At 39.9% G+C, this 22,280-nt stretch overlaps 1 protein-coding gene across 1 annotated transcript; it reads left to right on the top strand.

The window, feature by feature from the left end:
* The first annotated feature begins 20,341 nt into the window (after positions 1-20,341).
* LOC128071057 (heat shock transcription factor, Y-linked-like) lies at positions 20,342-22,008 on the top strand. The gene is made up of 2 exons (XM_052664042.1): positions 20,342-20,851; positions 21,277-22,008. Exons 1-2 carry the CDS (start codon positions 20,342-20,344, stop codon positions 22,006-22,008), a joined length of 1,242 nt encoding a protein of 413 aa, XP_052520002.1.
* The last annotated feature ends 272 nt before the right edge of the window (positions 22,009-22,280 follow it).

Below are 22,280 nucleotides of genomic sequence, written 5' to 3'. Positions count from 1 at the left end.
ATCAAGTGCACCTGCGCTCTGGACCTGGCATGCCATAACAACTGAAAATGCAAGAAGCTTTTCACAACTACTCACCCCTGATTTCAGACTTCCACTGCTGCTACTACTAAGTCATTTCAGTCGTGTCTGACTCTGTGTGACCGCATAGACAGCAGCCCACCAGGCTCCCGTATCCTTGGCATTCTCCGGGCAAGAATACTGGAGTTGTTTGACACTTCCTTTGCCTATGAATGCTAAGTCTCTTTAGCCTTGTGCAACTCTACACGAACCTATGGACAGCAGCCAAGGAGGCTGCTCTGTCCATGGAATTCTCCAGGCAAGAATATTGGTGTGGGTTGCCATTTCGTTCTCTGGTTTCAAGCCACACACGCTACCAACACTGAGCTTGCCCTCTGGAATACTTTCCTGTCAATACTGAGGCAGCCATCTAGAGAATGCTCGCTGGAACTACTAGTTTCCAATCTGGACCACCCTTTCTGCCACTATTGAGACTATTAACAAGATTTGGAACAAGTGCATTGCTATCATTGAGACTGCACAGTAGAGCATACATCCCATCACTCCTGAACCCGAGTCCTTGAGTATATGGCCTTCCAGTACTGAGCCTGTCCCTAACACATGCCTGTTGTAGGTACACATACACATTTGGTATATTACACTCAGGACTCTGCATCCCTGCACTACTGAAATTGCCTTTCCGAACAAGAGTTCATCACCCGCTGAACTTTCACTCTAAAGCATAAATATCACAATCATTAGCTTGTTGCTTTATAGGTAAGTCAGGCCACTACTCAACCTGCACTGTAATTCAGGGGTGCCTAAGCAATTACTGCACTTGCACTCTGAAGTTTCCTTCTGGACACAACTGAGCCAGCACTCCTGTAGACAGAGTGAGTTTAAACACTGGAGGACATGGTACACCTCTACTGAGCATGAGCACAAGTGCAGGCATCCAGGCTCTGCTGAGCACATGCCCTAGTTCCACACATGCCATAGTAACTGAACGTGCAGCTGGGAGTACAGATCTCATGACTGCAGAGTGCCCACATTTCATCATGGGTTTTGCACTACTGAGGTTTACTCAGAAGCATGTATCCCAACATGACTGCATGTGCATTCAAGAGCTAATGTTCTGACACTACTGAGACTGTGCTGTAGAATAAGAATGCCTGAACTACACAACTACACACTGAATCATGCATCCCAGCAGTATAAATCCTAGCACTACAGCACACTTGTCACTTCTGAGTCCTTATACTAAGCAGGCATGGAACAGCTAGTGAGAATGTGAACTTGAGCATGTGTGTGGCCATTACTAATTTCACACTCGGAAGCATGTGTCTTACCACTTGTAAGCCCAGGCCCCAAAACACTTATGTTTCATCTACTGATTTTGTACCCTGGTACACTGTTTTACCATTGCTGAGCCTGCCTTATAGAACATGAGTTCCACTACTACTAATCTTGCTTGATGGCCTGTGTGCTTAAACCTGTGAGCCTACACTCTGCAGCTGAAAATTGCCAATGACTTGGCTTGTCCTATGTTGCATATTTTCCCCACTCTTCTTCCTGCACTCTAGAGCAGGTGTCCCAACTACTGAGGTTGCACTCTGGAGGACCTACTCCAAGAGGCTGCATTGTAAAACACATATCCTACCCATGAGTGAACCATTATTTTAGATCAACTGTGTGACCACTAGTGACCTAGAATTCTAAAGAATAAAGTCACTTCCTTGAGGTATTGCTCTAGAAGGTGTGTGCAACAATTATTCCAGTGGCATTTTATACCAGCCATTATGCTGCTAGTCATCCAGCACTCTAGACTGTGCAAGCTGTGAGTAGTGTATCTGTATATCTATGGATGATGTGCAACCACTGCAGACCTGGTGTATATGTCATATTTCCTGCCTCAGTTGATCATACATCACAATACACATATGCCACAACCCTTGTGCTTGCATTGTTGAGGGCTTGTCATTCCACTACTGAGCTTGTGTGGCAGAGCAGGTGTATCATATTTTCTGAATTCTATCTCTGGATATGCAACCAAAAATAAAAACCCAGAGTGCAAGAGGACATGTACCTCTGCACTCTGCATTCTTGAACAAGGGCATTGAAATTCCTGAGACGACACTCAGAAGCACATGTAGAGCAGCCATGCTGCATCTGCTGAACTTAACTCTTCAGCATGCCTCTCAACAGTGAAACACACTTTAGGTATATCCCTGGTGATACAGACCGATGATCTAGAGCAGGCATGCTTCAAATACTGAATCTTTGCTTTAGAGAACACGTGCTTCATCTCCTGAGTTGTGCTTTTGAGGATCCTCCCCACCACTACTTAGACTGTGCTCTAGAGTGGGTGTGACACAAATAGTAGGATGGCACTTTGGAGCCTGCATGCATCACTACTGCGTCTCAGCTCTAGCCTGGAAGTACTGAAACAGCTTGTCTTGCAATCTGGAGCACACATTCTGCCACTAGTGTGCTTACACTTTAGAGCAGGCTGTCTGAAGCCATCCCATTGGCACTGGCAACATGCATCCAGCCACTGCTGAATGCACACTAGAGCACAGTTCCTACCACTATTGAGCATGTACTCTACCACAAGATGTCTAAAACTGCTCAGTTGCATTGCAGAGCATACCTCTTACCACAACTGAACTTGCATTCTACAGGAAATGTTACACAACCACTGACCTTGTGCTCTAGAATTAGCACACCATACATAATTTTCTTAACATCTGAAGCATTTATCTGGCCAACAGTAAAGGCATGCTTTAGATCAGCTGTGCTAAAATCACTGAGCTTGCCCTCAAGAGTATATCTGAACTCACATTTTATAGCACACGTACTACCACTGCAGATTCTGTGCTCTAAAACTCTCGTGAGACGAGAGAATAAGATGGTGGAGCTGTAAGTGGTTGTGGAGTACATCTTTCCATTGATACATCAGGCATACAGCTTCAGACACAGAAGAGTAATCAGAACATTACCAGAAAGCAGACAGGAGTACCTGACAAGAGGAAAAGAATATATAGAACCACGCAAAACTCAGTAGGATGAAATAACTGGGGGAAAAAACAGGAGCTAGTAGGACTGAATCTTCCCTGACAGGGTGAAGGAACTGAAGTAGAGGTCCAGTCCCACCTTGGGTCAATCGTCTGAATCATAGAATACACATTTAAAGCGGAGAGTGAAACAGCTGATCTGTGGAAAGCTAGATGCAATGAGAATCAGAGAGTCCTTGCTGCAGCCGTACATACCTCATACAAGGACATCTGTCCCCTGAAAGGCACAGTGGCTGGGAGCCAGAGTTTAGGGATTCTGGGGTAATTAATAGGCGAGGGCTGCTGTTTACTGGGGAGAGATGGAGAGAGGGGGTGTGAGGGAGGAGACTGTGGTAGGGTATACCTGTGGAGGAAAACCAGGCAGCCATGAAAGCAAGGCAATATCACCGAGTCACATGTAGGGGGTGGAGCAATCACCATGGCCTCTCTCTCCCCACATGCTAGCATCAGCAGTTACTAAAATGATGAGGCTGACCCACCAAATGCTGAACACATTGAAATGCAGAGCAGGACACCTCCCAGGGTGCTCCTTTAAGTGCCTGATGCACCATACTAGAGTAGAACCCCACTCAGGATGCCTCTTTAAGTGTCAGATGCACTGATCTACAGAGTAGGACCACAGCCAGGGAGGTCTCTCTATGCGCTGACACATTGAACAACAGAGAAGGATCCCAGGCAAGGAAGCCTTCTAAATGGCTGAATAGGTGGAACTAGGGAGAAGACTGGCCAAAGAGGCCTTCTTATCGCCAGATACAAGAGCTAAAAAAAAAAAAAAAAAAAAAAGACTCTGATAGGGCCATAACTCCTGTGGTGTAGTCAGTCTGTATCCCTGCACCCGGCCCACTTGACACCACCGGGGTCCCTCAAGGCCAAGCAGCTGCTCCACCTTCACAGTTAACTCTCATTGGAAAAAAGCTGCCGCAGGTTAAAAAAAAAAAAAAAAAAAATCGTGCAACTATTTGCACAGGATTGTTTCAGTCCTGTCTAACTCTGCGTGGAACACATTTCACCGCTACAGAGAACAAGCTCTAAACAGCTGATCTTTTCCAGTCTTGTAGACACTGCTGAGTTTTCCAAATTTGCTTGCATATTGAGTTCAGCACTTTCACAGCACTATCTATTAGGATTTGAAATCACTCAAATGGAGTTTCATATCTCCATTAGCTTTGTTTCTATTGATGCTTCCTACTACCTACTTGGCTTTACATTCCAGGATGTTTGGCTCCTGGTGAGTGATTACATCATCAGGATCATCTGGATCATGAAGATTTTTTCTGTATAGTTCTTCAATCTTTTCTGTATAGATTTTGCTGCCTCTTCTGTCCTTTATTTTGTCCATCTTTGCATGAAATATTCCCTTGGTATCTCTAATTTTCTTGAAGAGATCTCTAGTCTTCCCCATTCTATTGTTTTCCTCTATTTTTTGCATTCATCACCGAGAAAGGCTTTCTTATCTCTCTTTGCTATTCTTTGGTACACTGTATTCATATGGGTATATCTTCCCTTTTCTCCTTTGCCTTTTGCTTCTCTTCTTTTCTTAATTATTTGTAAGGCCTCCTCAGACAACCATTTGCCTTTTTGCATTCATTTTCTTGGGGATGATCTTGATCACTGCCTCCTGTACAATTTCATGAACCTCCATATGTAGTTCTTCAAACACTCTATTATACCTAATCCCTTAAATATCTTCTCATGTCCACTGTACCACCATAAGGGATATGATTTAGATCATACCTGAATCATCTAGTGGTCTTCCCTACTTTCTTCAATTTAAGTCTAAGTCTATAGCACATACTGAGCTTCCACTCTGAACCTTCCTTCTTACAACTATTTGTCCACTGTTTTAGAGCACTTTTGCTGCACCTATTTATCTTCACTCTGAAACATCTGTACCGTCCCTCCTGAAAGGATGCTCAAGTGCATGCATTTAACTCCTACTGCGTCTATGCTCCAGAGCAGTCCTGCCGATCTACTAAACTTGCATTCTGCCACAGGCATCTTCCACTACTTAGACTATGATACTGAGGTCATGCTGCAACTACATAGTTGCAATCTCAAGCTTATCTTCTTTGACTTTCAGCTTTTATACCAGCACACATGTTCTGCCCCTCCTAAGCCCACTTTCTTAAATAGATATGAAACAACTGTTGAGGTTGCATTCTGGAGCATGTCCCTGCTATTTCTGAATGCATTTAATTTTATTTCTTCATATTTCTTTTAAAAAATGATTTATTTTAATTGGAATAGAATTACTGTGTATTACTGTGATGGTTTTTGACATGTACATCAACATGAATCAGCCACATGGATACATGTGTCCCCCTATCCTGAACACAACTCAGACCTCCCTTGTTACCCCGTGCTTCTGGGTTCTTCCACAACACAAGAGTTGGATGCATCTTTCATGCATTGAACTTGCACTGGTCATCTCTTTTATATATGGTAATGTACCTGTTTCAATGCTATTTTCTCAAATCATCCCATCCTTGAACTCTCCCATTGAGTCTCAGTGTCTGTTCTTAATATGTGGATCTTTTTTACTAGCCTTCATGCAGAATCATTGTTACTGTCTTCCTAAATCCCATTTATATGCATTAATAAACAAGAATTGCCTCCCTCTTTCTAACTTTTTTTTTTTTTTTACTCTGAATAATAGGCTGCAGGTTGAACTGCCTCATTAAAAGTGACATAAAGAGAGAACATTCAAAGATGGCGGAGGAATAGGACGGGAAGACCATTTCTCCCTCACAAATTCCTCAAAAGAACATTTCAACACTGAGCAAACTCCACAAAACAACTTCTGTAGGCTGGCAGAGGACATCAGGCAACCAGAAAAACAGACCATTGTCTGCAAAAACAGGTAGGAAGAAATATAAAAGACGAAAAGAGAGACAAAGGAGGTGTGGAGGGAGCTCCATCCAGGGAAGGGAAGCCTGTCCCGGGAAGGGAATTTTAAGAAGAGACGTTTCCAAACACCAGGAAACACTCTCCCTGCCGAGTCTGTGGTGAGCCTTGGAAACACAGAGGGCAACATAACAGGAAGGGAAAAATAAATACATAATTAAAACCAACAGATTACAAGCCCAACAGTAACTCCCCCAGCGGAAAAGCACCACAGACGCCTGCATCTGCCACAAGCTAGTGGGAGAGGGCAGGGAAGCGCGGGAGGAATGGGCTGCAGTGCTTTGTAAGAATCGGGCAGGAACACCCTATGCGCAACCAGAATGATCTAACTTGGGCTAGCAAACCAGACTGTGGGATAGCTACCGCACGAAAAGCTCGAACAGAAGACACCACCAGGACCGAGCACAGAACAAAGGATGGAACAGAATAATCCAGCTGCAGACCATCCCCCACCGGAGACAGGCAGCCAGAGCCGTAAGGACTGGAAAGGGGCAATTGCAGACCCGGAGAGACTTTACTTACCTAACTGCAAACAGGCTCCTTTGCTAAGACTTCTGGGGGTGCTGGACAGTCACCATCTGCCTCACGGGGGGCACCAGTGGTCCACCCAGAAAGCTGAGCAGCAGCGGCAGAAAAGGTGACAAGTCGCGGCGATCATGCTCGCCAAACTCCTGAGCTACTCGGGCCCAGCCGAACTTGTGCCTCTGAGGGCTGCCTGAGCGCCGAACCTGAGCAGCTTGGACCGGGGAAGTGCACACAGCCTAGGGCAGGCCCCAGACGGTTCCTGGCTGAACATCGTAGAGCCGGAGTGATTTGTGCGCTGTGAGAAGGGACAGGTCAAGCGGGGCTGAGACACTGTGTGCACACGACAGTGCTATTTGTTTGCAGCATCCGCCCTCCCCACAGCGCGACTGAACTAGTGAGCCTAAAAAAACCAGCAAACAGAAGAAGTTAAACAGAGGGAACCACATTGGAAGTGATCCCACACGGCCCACAACATGAGAGAAGGGCCAGATATATTTTTACTATTTTTAAAATCATTCCACTTTTTTTCTATTTTTTGTACTTTTTTAAATTGTTAAGTCTTCTATTTCTCCTCTAATTTTTATTTCTATAACCTACTACCATTATTTTTTTTAAAGGCTTTTTTTTGGTTTTGTTTTAAGGCAAACACCATATATACTCTTTGGATGGTTGTTGGTGTGTTTGTTTGGTTTTTTTTTAATAATTATTTTTTTTCCCTTTTTTTTCCCCCCTCTCTTTCTTTTTTTTTTCTTTCTTCCTTTTTCCTTTTGCTTCTTTTCTTTAATATTGTATTTTTGAAAATCCAACCTCTCCCCTAGATTTTTAATCTTTGCTCTTAGGTTTTTGTTGTCAATTTTGTACATTTAAAAACCCAAACTTCACTACCCAAGTTTACCTGAGAGTGAGATTACTGGCTTGACCACTGGCTCCTCCCTTGGACTCTCCTTTATCTCCACCAGGTGGCCTCTGTTTCTTTTCTCCCCCATCTCTTCTCTATCCAACTCTGTGAATCTCTGTGTGTTCCAGACGGTGGAGAACACCTAAGGAACTGGTTACTGGCAGGATTTGTCTCTCTCCTTCTCATTCCTCTCTCTTATCCTCCTGGTCACCTCTGTCTAATTCCTCCCTCTCCTCTTCCCCATATAAATCCGTAAATACCTCTGAGCGGTCCAGACTATGGAGCGCACATAAGGAAGTGACTACTGGCTAGCTTGCTCTCTCCTCTTTTGACCTCAACGCATCTCATTCCAGTCACCTCTAACTACCCTCTCCCTCTTCTCTTCTCCTTGTAACTCAGTGAACCTGTCTGACTGTCCCTCAATGTGGAGAAACTTTTCATCTTTAACCCAGATGTTTTATCATCGGTGCTGTATAGATGGAGAAGTCTAGAGGCTACTGTAAAAATAAAACTGAAAACCAGAAGCAGGAGGCTTAAATCCAAAGCCTGAAGACATTAGAGAACTCTTGAATTCAGGGAACATTAAGCAATAGGAGCTCATCAAATGCCTTCATACCTACACCAAAACCAAGCTCCACCCAAGGGCCAACAAGTTCCAAAACAAGACATACCACGCAAATTCTCCAGCAACACAGAAACACTCCCCTGAGCTTCAATATACAGGCAGCTCAAAATTATTCCAACCTTTGATGTCTCATAAAACATTACTGGTCACTCCACTGCACTCCAGAGAGAAGAAACCCAGCTCCACCCTCCAGAACTCCAACACAAGCCTCCCTAGCCAGGAAACCTTGACAAGCCACTGATAGAACCCCACCCACAGTGAGGAAGCTCCATAATAAAGAGAACTCCACAAATTACCAGAATATAAAAAGGCCACCCCAAACGCAGCAATACAACCAAGATGAAGAGATGGAGGAATACTCAGCAGGTAAAGGGACAGGAGAGATACCCACCAAACCAAACAAAAGAGGAAGTAGAGAGTCTACCTGAGAAGGAGTTCCGAATATTGACAGTGAAAATGATCCAAAATCTTGAAATCAAAATGGAACCACAGATAAATAGCCTAGAGACAAGGATTGAGAAGATGCAAGAAAGGTTTAACAAGGACCAAGAAGAAATAAAAAAGAGTCAAAATATAATGAATAACGCAATAAATGAGATCAGAAACACTCTGGAGGCAACAAATAGAATAACGGAGGCAGAAGATAGGATTAGTGAAACAGAAGAGAGAATGGTAGAAATAAATGAATCAGAGAGGAAACAAGAAAAATAAATTAAAAGAAATGAGGACAATCTCAGAGACCTCCAGGACAATAGGAAATGCTCCAACATTCGAATTATAGGAGTCCCAGAAAAAGAGGACCAAAAGAAAGATCATGAGAAAATCCTTGAGGAGATAATAGTTGAAAACTTCCCTAAAATGGGGAAGGAAATAATCACCCAAGTCCAAGAACACGGAGAGTTCCAAATAGGATAAACCCAAGGCGAAACACCCCAAGACACATATTAATCAAATTAACAAAGATCAAACACAAAGAACAAATATTAAAAGCAGCAAGGGAAAAACAACAAATAACACACAAGGGGATTCCCATAGGGATAACAGTTGATCTTTCATCAGTAACTGTTCAGGCCAGGAGGGAATGGCAAGACATACTTAAAGTGATGAAAGACAATAAGCTACAGCCCAGATTACTGTACCCAGCAAGGATCTCATTCAAATATGAAGGAGAAATCGAAAGCTTTACAGACAAGCAAAAGCTGAGGGAATTCAGCACCACCAAACCAGCTCTCCAACAAATTCTAAAGGATAATAGAGAATCCTGCTGTGATTTATGTCTGAGAGTGTTTTGCCTAAGTTCTCCTCTAGGAGTTTTATAGTTTCTGGTCTTACATTTAGATCTTTAATCCATTTTGAGTTTATTTTTGTGTGCGGTGTTAGAAAGTGATCTAGTTTCATTCTTTTACAAGTGGTTGACCAGTTTTCCCAGCACCACTTGTTAAAGAGATTTTCTTTACTCCATTGTATATTCTTGCCTCCTTTATCAAAGATAAGGTGTCCATATGTGTGTGGATTTATCTCTGGGCTTTCTATTTTGTTCCATTGATCTATATGTCTGTCTTTGTGCCAGTACCATTCTGTTTTGATGACTGTGGCTTTGTAGTAGAGCCTGAAGTCAAGCAAGTTGATTCCTCCAGTTCCATTCTTCTTTCTCAAGATTGCTTTGGCAATTCGAGGTTTTTTGTATTTCCATACAAATCTTGAAATTATTTGTTCTAGTTCTGTGAAAAATATGGCTGGTCGCTTGATAGGGATTTCATTGAATTTGTAGATTGCTGTGGGTAGTATACTCATTTTCACTATATTGATTCTTCCGATCCATGAACATGGTATATTTCTCCATCTATTAGTGTCCTCTTTGATTTATTTCATCAGTGTTTTATAGTTTTCTATATATACGTCTTTAGTTTCTTTGGGTAGATATATTCCTAAGTATTTTATTCTTTTCGTTGCAATGGTGAATGGAATTGTTTCCTTAATTTCTTTTTCTACTTTCTCATTATTGGTGTATAGGAATGCAAGGGATTTCTGTGTGTTGATTTTATATCCTGCAACTTTACTATATTCATTGATGAGCTCTAGTAATTTTCTGGTGGAGTCTTTAGGGTTTTCCATGTAGAGGATCATGCCATCTGCAAACAGTGAGAGTTTTACTTCTTCTTTTCCAATTTGGATTCCTTTTATTTGTTTTTCTGCTCTGATTGCTGTGGCCAAAATTTCCAGAACTATGTTGAATAGTAGCGGTGAAAGTGGACACCCTTGTCTTGTTCCTGACTTTAGGGGAAATGCTTTCATGGGGAGGGAGGTGGGAGGGGGGGTCATGTTTGGGAACACATGTAAGAATTAAAGATTTTAAAATTAAAAAAATAAAAAAACTTTATACAAAAAAAAAAAAATTCTAAAGGATATTCTCTAGACAGGAAACACGAAAATGGTGTATAAACCCGAACCCAAAACAATAAAGTAAATGGTAACGGGATCATACTTATCAATAATTACCTTAAATGTAAATGGGTTGAACGCCCCAACCAGAAGTCAAATACTGGCCGAATGGATACAAAAACAAGACCCCTCTATATGCTGCTTACAAGAGACCCACCTCAAAACAAGCGACACATACAGACTGAAAGTGAAGGGCTGGAAAAAGATATACCACGCAAATAGAGACCAAAAGAAAGTAGGAGTGGCAATACTCATATCCGGTAAAATAGACTTTAAAACAAAGGCTGTGAAAAGAGACAAAGAAGGCCACTACATAATGATCAAAGGATCAATCCAAGAAGAAGATATAACAATTATAAATATATATGCAGCCAATGTAGGAGCACCGCAATATGTAAGACAAATGTAAAGAAGTATGAAAGGGCAATTAACAATAACACAATAATAGTGGGAGACTTTAATACCCCACTCACACCAATGGACAGATCAACTAAACAGAAAATTAACAAAGAAACGCAAACGTTAAATGATACATTAGATCAGTTAGACCTAATTGATATCTATAGGACATTTCACCCCAAAACAATGAATTTCACCTTTTTTTCAAGTGCTCATGGAACCTTCTCCAGGATACATCACATCCTAGGCCATAAATCTAAACTTGATAAATTCAAAAAAATCGAAATCATTCCAAGCATCTTTTCTGACCATAATGCATTAAGATTAGATCTCAATTACAGGAGAAAAACTACTAAAAATTCCAACATATGGAGGTTGAACAACACACTTCTGAAAAACCAACAAATCACAGAAGAAATCAAGAAAGAAATCAAAATATGCATAGAAACTAATGAAAATGAAAACACAACAACCCCAAACCTGTGGGACACTATAAAAACAGTGCTAAGAGGAAAGTTCATAGCAATATAGGCATACCTCAAGAAACAAGAAAAAAGTCAAATAAATAACCTAACTCTACAACTAAAGCAACTAGAAAAGGAAGAATTGGAGAGCTCCAGAGTTAGTAGAAGGAAAGAAATCTTAAAAATTAGGGCAGAAATCAATGAAAAAGAAACAAAAGAGACCAGAGCAAAAATCAACAAAGCCAAAAGCTGGTTCTTTGAAAGGATAAAAAAAAATTGACAAACCATTAGCCAGACTCATCCAGAAGCATAGAGAGAAAAATCAAATCAATAAAATTAGAAATGAAAATGGAGAGATCACAGCAGACACACAGAAATACAAAGGATCATGAGACTACTATTAGCAGTTGTATGCCAATAAAATGGACAATGTGGAAGAAATGGACACATTCTTAGAAAAGTACAATTTTCCAAAACCGAACCAGGAAGAAATAGAAAACCTTAACAGACCCATCACAAGCACGGAATTTGAAACTGTAATCAGAAATCTTCCAGCAAACAAAAGCTCAGGTCCAGACGGCTTCACAGCTGAATTCTACCAAAAATTTCGAGAAGAGCTAACACCTATCCTACTCAAACTCTTCCAGAAAATTGCAGAGGAAGGTAAACTTCCAAACTCATTCTATGTGGCCACCATCACCCTAATACCAAAACCTGACAAAGATGTCACAAAAAAAGAAAACCACAGGCCAATATCACTGATGAACATAGATGCAAAATTCCTCAACAAAATTCTAGCAATCAGAATCCAACAACACATTAAAAAGATCATACACCATGATCAAGTGGGCTTTATCCCAGGGATGCAAGGATTCTTCAATATCTGAAATCAATCAATGTAATTCACCACATTAACAATTTGAAAAATAAAAACCATATGATTATCTCAATAGATGCAGAGAAGGCCTTTCACATAATTCAACATCCATTTATGATAAACAGTCTCCAGAAAGCAGGAATTGAAGGAACATACCTCAACATAATAAAAGCTATATATGAGAAACACACAGCAAACATTATCCTCAATGGTGAAAAATTGAAAGCATTTCCCCTAAAGTCAGGAACAAGACAAGGGTACCCACTGTCGCCGCTACTATTCAACATAGTTCTGGAAGTTTTCGCCACAGCAATCAGAGCAGAAAAAGAAATCAAAGGAATCCAAATTGGAAAAGAAGAAGTAAAACTCTCACTGTTTGCAGATGACATGATCCTCTACATAGAAAACCCTAAAGACTCCACCAGAAAATTACTAGAGCTAATCAATGAATATAGTGAAGTTTCAGGATATAAAATCAACACACAGAAATCCCTTACATTCCTATACACTAGTAAAGAGAAAGTACAAAAAGAAATTAAGGAAACAATTCCATTCACCATTGCAATGAAAAGAATAAAATACTTAGGAATATATCTACCTAAAGAAACTAAAGACCTATATATAGAAAACTATGAAACACTGATGAAGGAAATCAAAGAGGACAGTAATTGATGGAGAAATATACCATGTTCATGGATCAGAAGAATCAATATAGTGAAAATGAGGATACTACCCAAAGCAATTTACAAATTCAATGATATCCCTATCAAGCGACCAGCCATATTTTTCACAGAACTAGAACAAATAATTTCAAGATTTGTATGGAAATACAAAAAACCTCGAATTGCCAAAGCAATCTTGAGAAAGAAGAATGGAACTGGAGGAATCAACTTGCTTGACTTCAGGCTCTACTACAAAGCCACAGTCATCAAAACAGAATGGTACTGGCACAAAGACAGACATATAGATCAATGGAACAAAATAGAAAGCCCAGAGATAAATCCACACACATATGGACACCTTATCTTTGACAAAGGAGGCAAGAATATACAGTGGAGTAGAGACAATCTTTTTAACAAGTGGTGCTGGGAAAACTGGTCAACCACATGTAAAAGAATGAAACTAGATCACTTTCTAACACAGCACACAAAAATAAACTCAAAATGGATTAAAGATCTAAATGTAAGACCAGAAACTATAAAACTCCTAGAAGAGAACATAGGCAAAACACACTCAGACATAAATCACAGCAGGATCCTCTATGACCCACCTCCCAGAATTCTGGAAATAAAAGCAAAAATAAACAAATGGGATCTAATTAAAACTAAAAGCTTCTGCACAACAAAGGAAAAAATAAGCAAGGTGAAAAGACAGCCTTCTGAATGGGAGAAAATAATAGAAAATGAAGCAACTGACAAACAACTAATCTCAAAAATATACAAGCAACTTATGTAGCTCAATTCCAGAAAAATAAACGACCCAATCAAAAAATGGGCCAAAGAACTAAATAGATATTTCTCCAAAGAAGACATACAGATGGCTAACAAACACATGAAAAGATGCTCAACATCACTCATTATTAGAGAAATCCAAATCAAACCCACAATGAGGTACCACTTCACACCAGTCAGAATGGCTGCGATCCAAAAATCTGCAAGCAGTAAATGCTGGAGAGGGTGTGGAGAAAAGGGAACACTCCTACACTATTGGTGGGAATGCAAACTAGTAGAGCCACTTTGGAGAACAGTGTGGAGATTCCTTAAAAAATTGCAAATAGAACTGCCATATGACCCAGCAATCCCACTGCTGGGCATACACACCAAGGAGACCAGAATTGAAAGAGACACATGTACCCCAATGTTCACCGCAGCCCTGTTTATAATAGCCAGGACCTGGAAACAACCTAGATGTCCATCAGCAGATGAATGGATAAGAAAGCTGTGGTACATATACACAATGGAGTATTACTCAGCCGTTAAAAAGAATTCATTTGAATCAGTTCTGATGAGATGGATGAAACTGGATCCGACTATACAGAGTGAAGTAAGCCAGAAAGAAAAACACCAATACAGTATACTAACACATATATATGGAATTTAGAAAGATGGCAATGACGACCCTGTATGCAAGACAGCAAAAGACACAGATATGTATAACGGACTTTTGGACTCAAAGGGAGAGGGAGAGGGTGGGATGATTTGGGAGAAGGGCATTCTAACATGTATTCTATCATGTAAGAATCGAATCACCAGTCTATGTCTGACGCAGGATACAGCACGCTTGGGGCTGGTGCATGGGGATGACCCAGAGAGATGTTATGGGGAGGGAGGTGGGAGGAGGTGTCCTGTTTGGGAACGCTTGTAAGCATTTAAGATTTTAAAATTAAAATAATAATAATAATAATAAAATAAAAAATAAAAATGCAAAAATAAATAACAAGAAAATAAAAGAAAAGTGACACAAATATATGTTTTTTCTCTGGCTAAACAATATTCCATTTGCATATATAGCAAAACTTCCTTATATGTTCCTCTGCTGATGTGCATCTAGATTAACTCCATGTCATTGCTTTTGTAAAGAGAATTGCAATAAGCACTGGGGTACATGTGTCCCTTCATTGTAACTCCCTCTGGGTACATGCCAAGAAGTGGGGTTGTTCAGTCATATGACAGTTCAAGTCCAAGTTTCTCAAGGAATCTCCAATCTGTTCTGCATACAGGTTGTACCAGTTTGTGGTACCACTAACAGTGTATTAGGATTAACTTTTCTCCACACTCTCTCCAGGATTTCGTGCTTGTAGAATTTCTGGTGACCACCACTCTGAACAGTGTGATATGACTGCACATTAATTTAAAATTTTTGTTTCTCTAATAATGGATGATTTTAAGCATATTTCCTCTGTTTGTAAGCCATCTGTATGGCTTCTTTAAAGAATTGTCTGTTTAGGGATTTTTCCCCCTTTTAATGATGCTGTGAAAGTACTTCACTCAATATGTCAGAAAATTTGGAAAACTCAGAGTGGCTAAAGGACTGGAAAAGGTCAGTTCTCATTTCAATTCCAAAGAAAGGCAATGCAAAAGAATGCTCAAATCACCACACAGTGCATCCATCTCACGCTAGTAAAGTAATGCTCAAAATTCTCCAAGCCAGGCTTCAGTAATACATGAACCATGAACTTTCAGATGTTCGAGCAGGTTTTACAAAAGGCAGAGGAACCAGAGATCAAAATGCCAACATCAGCTGGATCATTGACAAAGCAAGAGAGTTCCAGAATAAAATCTATTTCTGCTTTATTGACTATGCCAAAGTCTTTGACTGTGTGGATCACAATAAACTGGAAAATTCTGAAAGAGATGGGAATACCAGACCACCTGACCTGCCTCTTGAGAAACCTATATGCAGGTCAAGAAACAACAGTTAGAACAGGACATGGAACCACAGACTGGTTCCAAATAGGAAAATGAGTCCGTCAAGGCTATCGATTGTGACTCTGCTTGTTTAATTTATAAGCAGAGTACATGATGAGAAACGCTGGGCTGGAAGAAGCACAAGCTGGAACGAGGACTGCCAGGAGAAATATCAATCACCTCAAATATGCAGATGACACCACTCTTATGGCAGAAAGTGATAAGGAACTAAAAAGCTTCTTGATGAAACTGAAAGAGGAGAGTGAAAATGTTGGCTGAAAGCTCAAAATTCAGAAAACTTAGATCATGGCATCTGGTCCCATGACTTCATGGGAAATAGATAGGGAAACAGTGGAAACAGTGTCAGATTTTATTCTGGGGGTGCTCAAAAATCACTGCAGATATTCATTGCAGCCATGAAATTAAAACACACTTACCCTATGAAAGGAAAGTTATGACCATCCTAGACAGCATATTGAAAAGCAGAGACATTATCTTGCCAACAAAGTTCTGTCTAGTCAAGACTATGATTTTTCCAATAGTCATGTATGGATATGAGAGTTGGACTGTGAAGAAAGCTGAGCACTGAAGAATTGATGCTTTTGAACTGTAGTGTTGGAAAACTCTTGAGAGTCCCTTGGACTGCAAGGAGGTCCAACCAGTCCATTCTAAAGAAGATCATTCCTGGGTGTTCTTTGGAAGGGATGATGCTAAAGCTGAAACCCCAGTACTTTGGCCACCTCATGTGAAGAGTTGGCTCATTGGAAATACTCTGAAGCTTGGAGGGATTGGAGGCAGGAGAAGGGGACAACAGAGGATGAGATGGCTGGATGGCATCACTGACTCGATGGACATGTGTCTGCGTGAACTCCGGGAGTTGGTGATAGACGGGGAGTCCTGGTGTGCTGCAATTTATTGGGTCTCAAAAAGTCACACACAACTGAACTGAACTGAACTGAACTGAACTGAAGTAACTAATAAATAATTAATCTCAAAAATATACAAACAACACTTGAACCTCAATTCCAGGAAAATAAACGACCCCATGATAAAATAGGTGAAAGGACTAAACAAACATTTCTCCAAAGATGGCATACGGAATGCTGACAAACATATGAAAAGATGCTCAACATCACTCATTATCAGAAAAATGCAAATCAAGACTATAATGAGGTTCTATTTCATGCCAGTCAGAATGACTGCTATCCAAAAGTCTACAAACAATAAGTGCTGGGGAGGGTGTGGCGAAAAGGGAACCCTCTTACACTGTTAGTGGGATTACAAACTAGTACAGCCACTATGGAGAATACTGTGGAGATTCCTTAAAAAACAAACAAACACAAACAAACAAACAAACTGTAAATAGAACTGTCATACGACCCAGCAATCCCACTGCTGGGCATATACACCAAGGAAACCAGAATTGAAAGAGACAAGTGTACCGCAATGTTCATCACAGCACTATTTCTAATAGCCAGGAAATGGATTCATGATAGATGTCCATCAGCAGACTAACGGATAAGAAAGCTGTGGTACATATACACAATGGAGTATTACTCAGCCACTAAAAAGAAAACATTTCAATCAGTTCTAATGAGGTGGATGAACTGAAGCCTATTATACATAGTGAAGTTATCCAGAAACAAAAATACCAGTAGAGTAAACAAGCACATATATGTGGAATTTAGAAAGATGGTGATGATAAACCTGTACGTGAGATAGCAAAATAGACACAGATGTATAGATCAGTCTTTTGGACTCTGTGAGAGAGGGCGAGGGTGGGATGATTTGGGATAATGGCATTGAAACATGTATAATATCACTTGTCAAATGAATCGCCAGACCAGTTTGATGCGTGATACAGGATCCTCGAGGCTGGTGCACTGGGATAACCATGAGGAATGGTTTGAGGAGGGAAGTAGCAGGGGTTTTCAGGATAGGGAACAAGTGCACACCTGTGGCAGATCCATGTTAATGTATGGCAAAATCAATACAATATTGTAAAGCAATTAGACTACTATTAAAGTTAATTTATATTAAAAATACATAAAATAAAATTCTGTCCAATGTGAAGAAAACAACAGCATTTTTTGAACAATATCTCTAAGTAAATTCGAGTTGCAATTTTCTGGGTTCAAGGTGCCCTCATAAGTATTAGCCCTAACTCTTATTACAGAAAGAATAGTGAAAAATGAGCTAGATTAAAGGAGAGCTTTTCAGCAACAAGATCTGTATGTTTCAGCCAGAAAGATATTAAGTAATGTAAGGCTTCCCAAACAGTTTATTTAAGATCTTGGGAGCTAGCAATGAGTTTGGAAACCTAAAGTTGCCTAAAAGTATATTTTGACATATATACATATATACACCTGTCTATGCATAAGTGTATGTATGAAAAAAAGTGCAATGGCTTTTAATTCATGTTAAGTATAATAGAAATGGAAAAACAAAGATAAAACCCAAAGGTAGAACGGTTCAAAATCTACTCGATTATTGAATATTATGTAAGTTGAAATATTTCAAATATGTTTTCTTGGTTGCATGTAAAATATGAGGATTCTTTTATATCACTCACCTCTCTCCTTTTAATAAATATATACCAATTTTCAAATGTTTGTCCAGTTTAATGACAAAATACAGATAACTCATATATAAAATAGAGAGTTATGTTTTCATAACATAAACTATTGATACCAAGCTTAGATTTTAGAATTATTTCCAACTCCATGCTCCATCTCAATAGGAAAGAGCCAAAGTTGTTGCTGACTCAATCACTCCAGGAGCTGGGAAACCTGCAAAAGAAACTGAACCTGCACTGAGATTTTCTGTCATATTTATGATCGAGCTCTAAGTCCAAGACTATTTTTCCTTTCTTCTACAAAGCAGTCCCTTCTTAAGACTGAAAAGCATGGAAATCAAGAGAGAGAGGTAGGAGATTGTAGACCTCCTCATGTTCAAAAGTAATTTTAATCAGAGAAGCTAGAAAAGACAGAAACTGAGGAAAATAGTCAAGTGATAGAGAATAATAATGATTTAGCCATTAAGCATATTCAAGGGTTATTAGTCCCTCCTCAAGGGCCATCATGGAGAAGGAAATTGCAACCCACTCCAGTGTTCTTGCCTGGAGAATCCCAGGGATGGGGGAGCCTGGTGGCCTGCCATCTCTGGGGTCGCACAGAGCCAGACACGACTGAAGCAAATTAGCAGCAGCAGCAGCAAGGGTCATTGATAACATTCTGAGCAATAGCCTGTGAACAGTTTCAGAGATGCTAAAGCCCAAACCAGGCTGAAATTTAAGTACGTAGTTGGAACTAGACGGTCGATGATGTGGACTCCCAATATCCTCAGTAATAGGCCATTAGTAGAATGTCCCAATATTGATCACAGACCCCCATGTTCCACCCTCGCTCAGTCATTAAAATATTTCCCCTGAAAGTATTTGGAGATTTGCGTCTTTGAAGCACCAGCTGCTAAAAACCTTGCTCGGTACTACAATAAGCACGTTTTTTTGTTTGTTTGTTTTTTTTCTTTTCCCTCACTGAAATCCAGTCAGTTCATAAATATTTTTGCACAGAAGCAAGTAGACCAAGTTTGCGAGGGTAATACTACTGAACATTAAGAATGTGTATATAGAAGGATGATAAGTCACTTGTATTTCAGAAATAAACTAGATTCATTGATGTGATTTTTCGATAACCCTGTATGTGAGACAGCAAAAGAGACACAGGTGTCTAGAACATTCTTTTGGACTCTGTGGGAGAGTGAGAGGGTGGGATGACTTGGGAGTATAGCATTGAAACATGTATAATATCATGTATGAAATGAATCGCCAGCCCAGGTTCAATGCATGATACTGGATGCTTGGGGCTGGTGCACTGGGATGACCCAGAGGGATGGCACAGGTTGGGAGGAGAGAAGGGGTTCAGGAAGGGGAACACATGTATACCTGTGGCGGATATATGTTAATGTATGGCAAAACAAATACAATAATGTAAAGTAATTAGCCTCCAATCAAAATAAATAAATTTATTTTTTTAAAGATATCATCCAAAAACCTCCATACCTACATTGAAACCAAGCACCACCCAAGAGCCAATAAGTTCCAGAGCAAGACATACCATGCAAATTCTCCAGCAAAACAGGAGCATAGACTGGAGCTTCAATATACAGGCTGCCCAAACAGCAAACCCGTAGACATCTCAAAACTCACTACTGGACACTTCATTGCACTCCGGAGAGAAGAGATGCAGCTCCACTCACCAGAACAGTGATGCGAACTTCCCTAACCAGGAACCTTGACAAGCCACTCGTCCAACCCCACCCACAGGGAGGAACCTCCACAATAAAGAGGAACCACAAACTGCCAGAAAGAGAAAGGCCATCCCAAACACAGCAACCAAAAAAAAAAAAAAATCTTTAGTAATGAGATTTTGCATGCTTCATGGTTTTGGTTACTATTTCTGTCAGCAGTCTGTATTTTAAGTTGATGCTGAAGTAAACACTGGTTGAAAATTACCCTTCAATTGCTAGGAGACCAGTGACTTTGTGATGTCACAACAAACTTTCGATTGCTAGGAGACCAGTGATTTTGTGATGTCACAGCTTTTTGACTGGGAGGACCTCTGTGATGGTCTAGAGAGTTTCTCTCTGCAGGCCAGGCAAACATCATTTGAAGTTGCAGTGTGTAAAACCAGACAAATGAGAAATTTATCTGAAGAAAGGTTCCTCTGAGATGGCACATATTTCTTCAGAAATTCAAGATGGGCCTCCTAAAGATGAATCCGCTGATTCAGAAACCTCCATTAGATCTTCTTTGTATGATTATACAACTGGGGACTCAGTTTTGAGATCTATGATTGAAGAATATGCTTTTCAGGCTTTGTCTGAGGATCTTGTGATCAAAAGGCCACACTACACATATTCTGTCTCTGAAACAGATGATGTGAATGATTTTCTTTCACTCACATTTCCACAAAAACTTTGGAATATAGTTGAGAGTGATCAGTTTGAATCTATTTGGTGGGATGACACAGGCACATGTATAGTGATCAATGAAGAACTCTTTAAGAAAGAAGTCTTGGAAAGAAAGGATCCTTTCAGAATATTTGAAACCAAGAGTATGAAAAGTTTAATTCGACAGCTTAACCTTTATGGATTTCATAAAAAGCGCCAAACTGTTCAAAGATCGGCTTCACTACCTGTCTTTCTGGAAGAAGAAAACAACATCTCTCTTTTGTGTAAGGTATTCCAAAATTTTCACTTATTGGCAATATGTCAGATTAAATCATGTGACCTAGAAAGCATGTTCATATATGTAGCTAAATCGGAATTTAAACTTGAGATAGCAAATTGTTGAATGTTTTATTTTTTTGAAGTTGAAAACAGCCGGAGGTTAAAATATTGGATGTTAACAAACTTTCGTATCAACTTGAAACCAGATATAAGTTCTGAAGCTACTTTAAGTGGTATTTACTGTATATATACAACATACTTTTAGTTGACCATATTATTTCTAACATGTTATGTGTTAAAACTACCAACAGAGCTGTTTTATTTGATGTTATTTAATTGGTTCTATTAAAGGAATACGTTTTTATAACTTAGCTTTGTTTGTCAGTTTTACCTTGGTTTATAAAGAAACTAAATAATTTAATTCTTTGATTTTAGCTACAGACCTACTATAATCCAAACTTCAAAAGAGGCCATCCCCAACTTTTAGTAAGAATGCAAAGAAGAGTTGGAATTAACAATGTGTCTCCAATATCTTCATTAGTTCAAGGTAACAAGAAGCATGCTAAAGCAAGTGTCAAAAAAGATGATCATAACTCTGAATTTCTTCCAGAAATGAGTGGAGAGAGCGCATTTCCAGCCTCCACAAGTTTAAGTGTTCCTTTCATACAAAAGCCTCATACCAGCCAGATAGTCACTAATACAAGTGCTCTATCTCCATGTGCCTTACCTACCCTATCAGCAATATCAGTTAGACACACAGACCAGATTGTGGTAGATCAAACTGATGTTTTACAAAAGTTGAGCATTTTTAATTGGCACTCACAGAGCAGCTATACTCAAGGAAATGGCCACGTTGAGGACTTTGCTACTACAACTACATCTCCTTCTCGGAACCACATCAAATCTCCATTACAGAGCAGTTATTCTGGACTGATGGTGGGACCTTCTAAGTTTCCAGACAGGCATAGCGATATGTCAGCCCATGACAGTCCTTTTCTTAACCTGCAAGAGAGAGGCAACTCATGGTTCTCAGTGCCAACAATTGCTTATACATCTGCCTCCTCTCTTTCAAGCAAACTCATCAATAATCATCATTATGTGGAAACCATCCTAATTAAAAATGATCTATCAAATACGTGTCAGATTATGGAGCCTAAAGGAGATTGAAGTTTACATTTGTAGATGTCAACAAATATCTACAATTCTTGTATTTGAACAATAAATTTCCATGTTCATCTTCATAGTTTCATTTTTTATTTTCAAACAAGGTAGAGTAAAATGAGGCTTTAATTCAATGGTTGGCTATTTTATTGCATGGTTTTATAAACTCGTCAGTTCAAGAAAACATTCGTTATGCATCCTAGGTAAATGACTCCTGATATAATATTTGTAAGCAAGAAAATGAGAACAAAGGGAAAAGAGGTAATGGATGTAAAGTG

The sequence above is a fragment of the Budorcas taxicolor genome, chromosome Y (assembly GCF_023091745.1).
Source record: "Budorcas taxicolor isolate Tak-1 chromosome Y, Takin1.1, whole genome shotgun sequence".
Taxonomy (NCBI): domain Eukaryota; kingdom Metazoa; phylum Chordata; class Mammalia; order Artiodactyla; family Bovidae; genus Budorcas; species Budorcas taxicolor.
The sequence above is the reverse complement of the archived record's forward strand: the minus strand, read 5'-3'. Positions and strand labels throughout refer to the sequence as shown.

Bases quoted from the DNA above. Each gene is read 5' to 3' on its own strand.
- LOC128071057 (XM_052664042.1), top strand. From the start codon at position 20,342: ATGGCACATATTTCTTCAGAAATTCAAGATGGGCCTCCTAAAGATGAA. The intron at 20,852-21,276 runs GTATTCCAAAAT...CTTTGATTTTAG, and splicing joins ACATCTCTCTTTTGTGTAAG to CTACAGACCTACTATAATCC.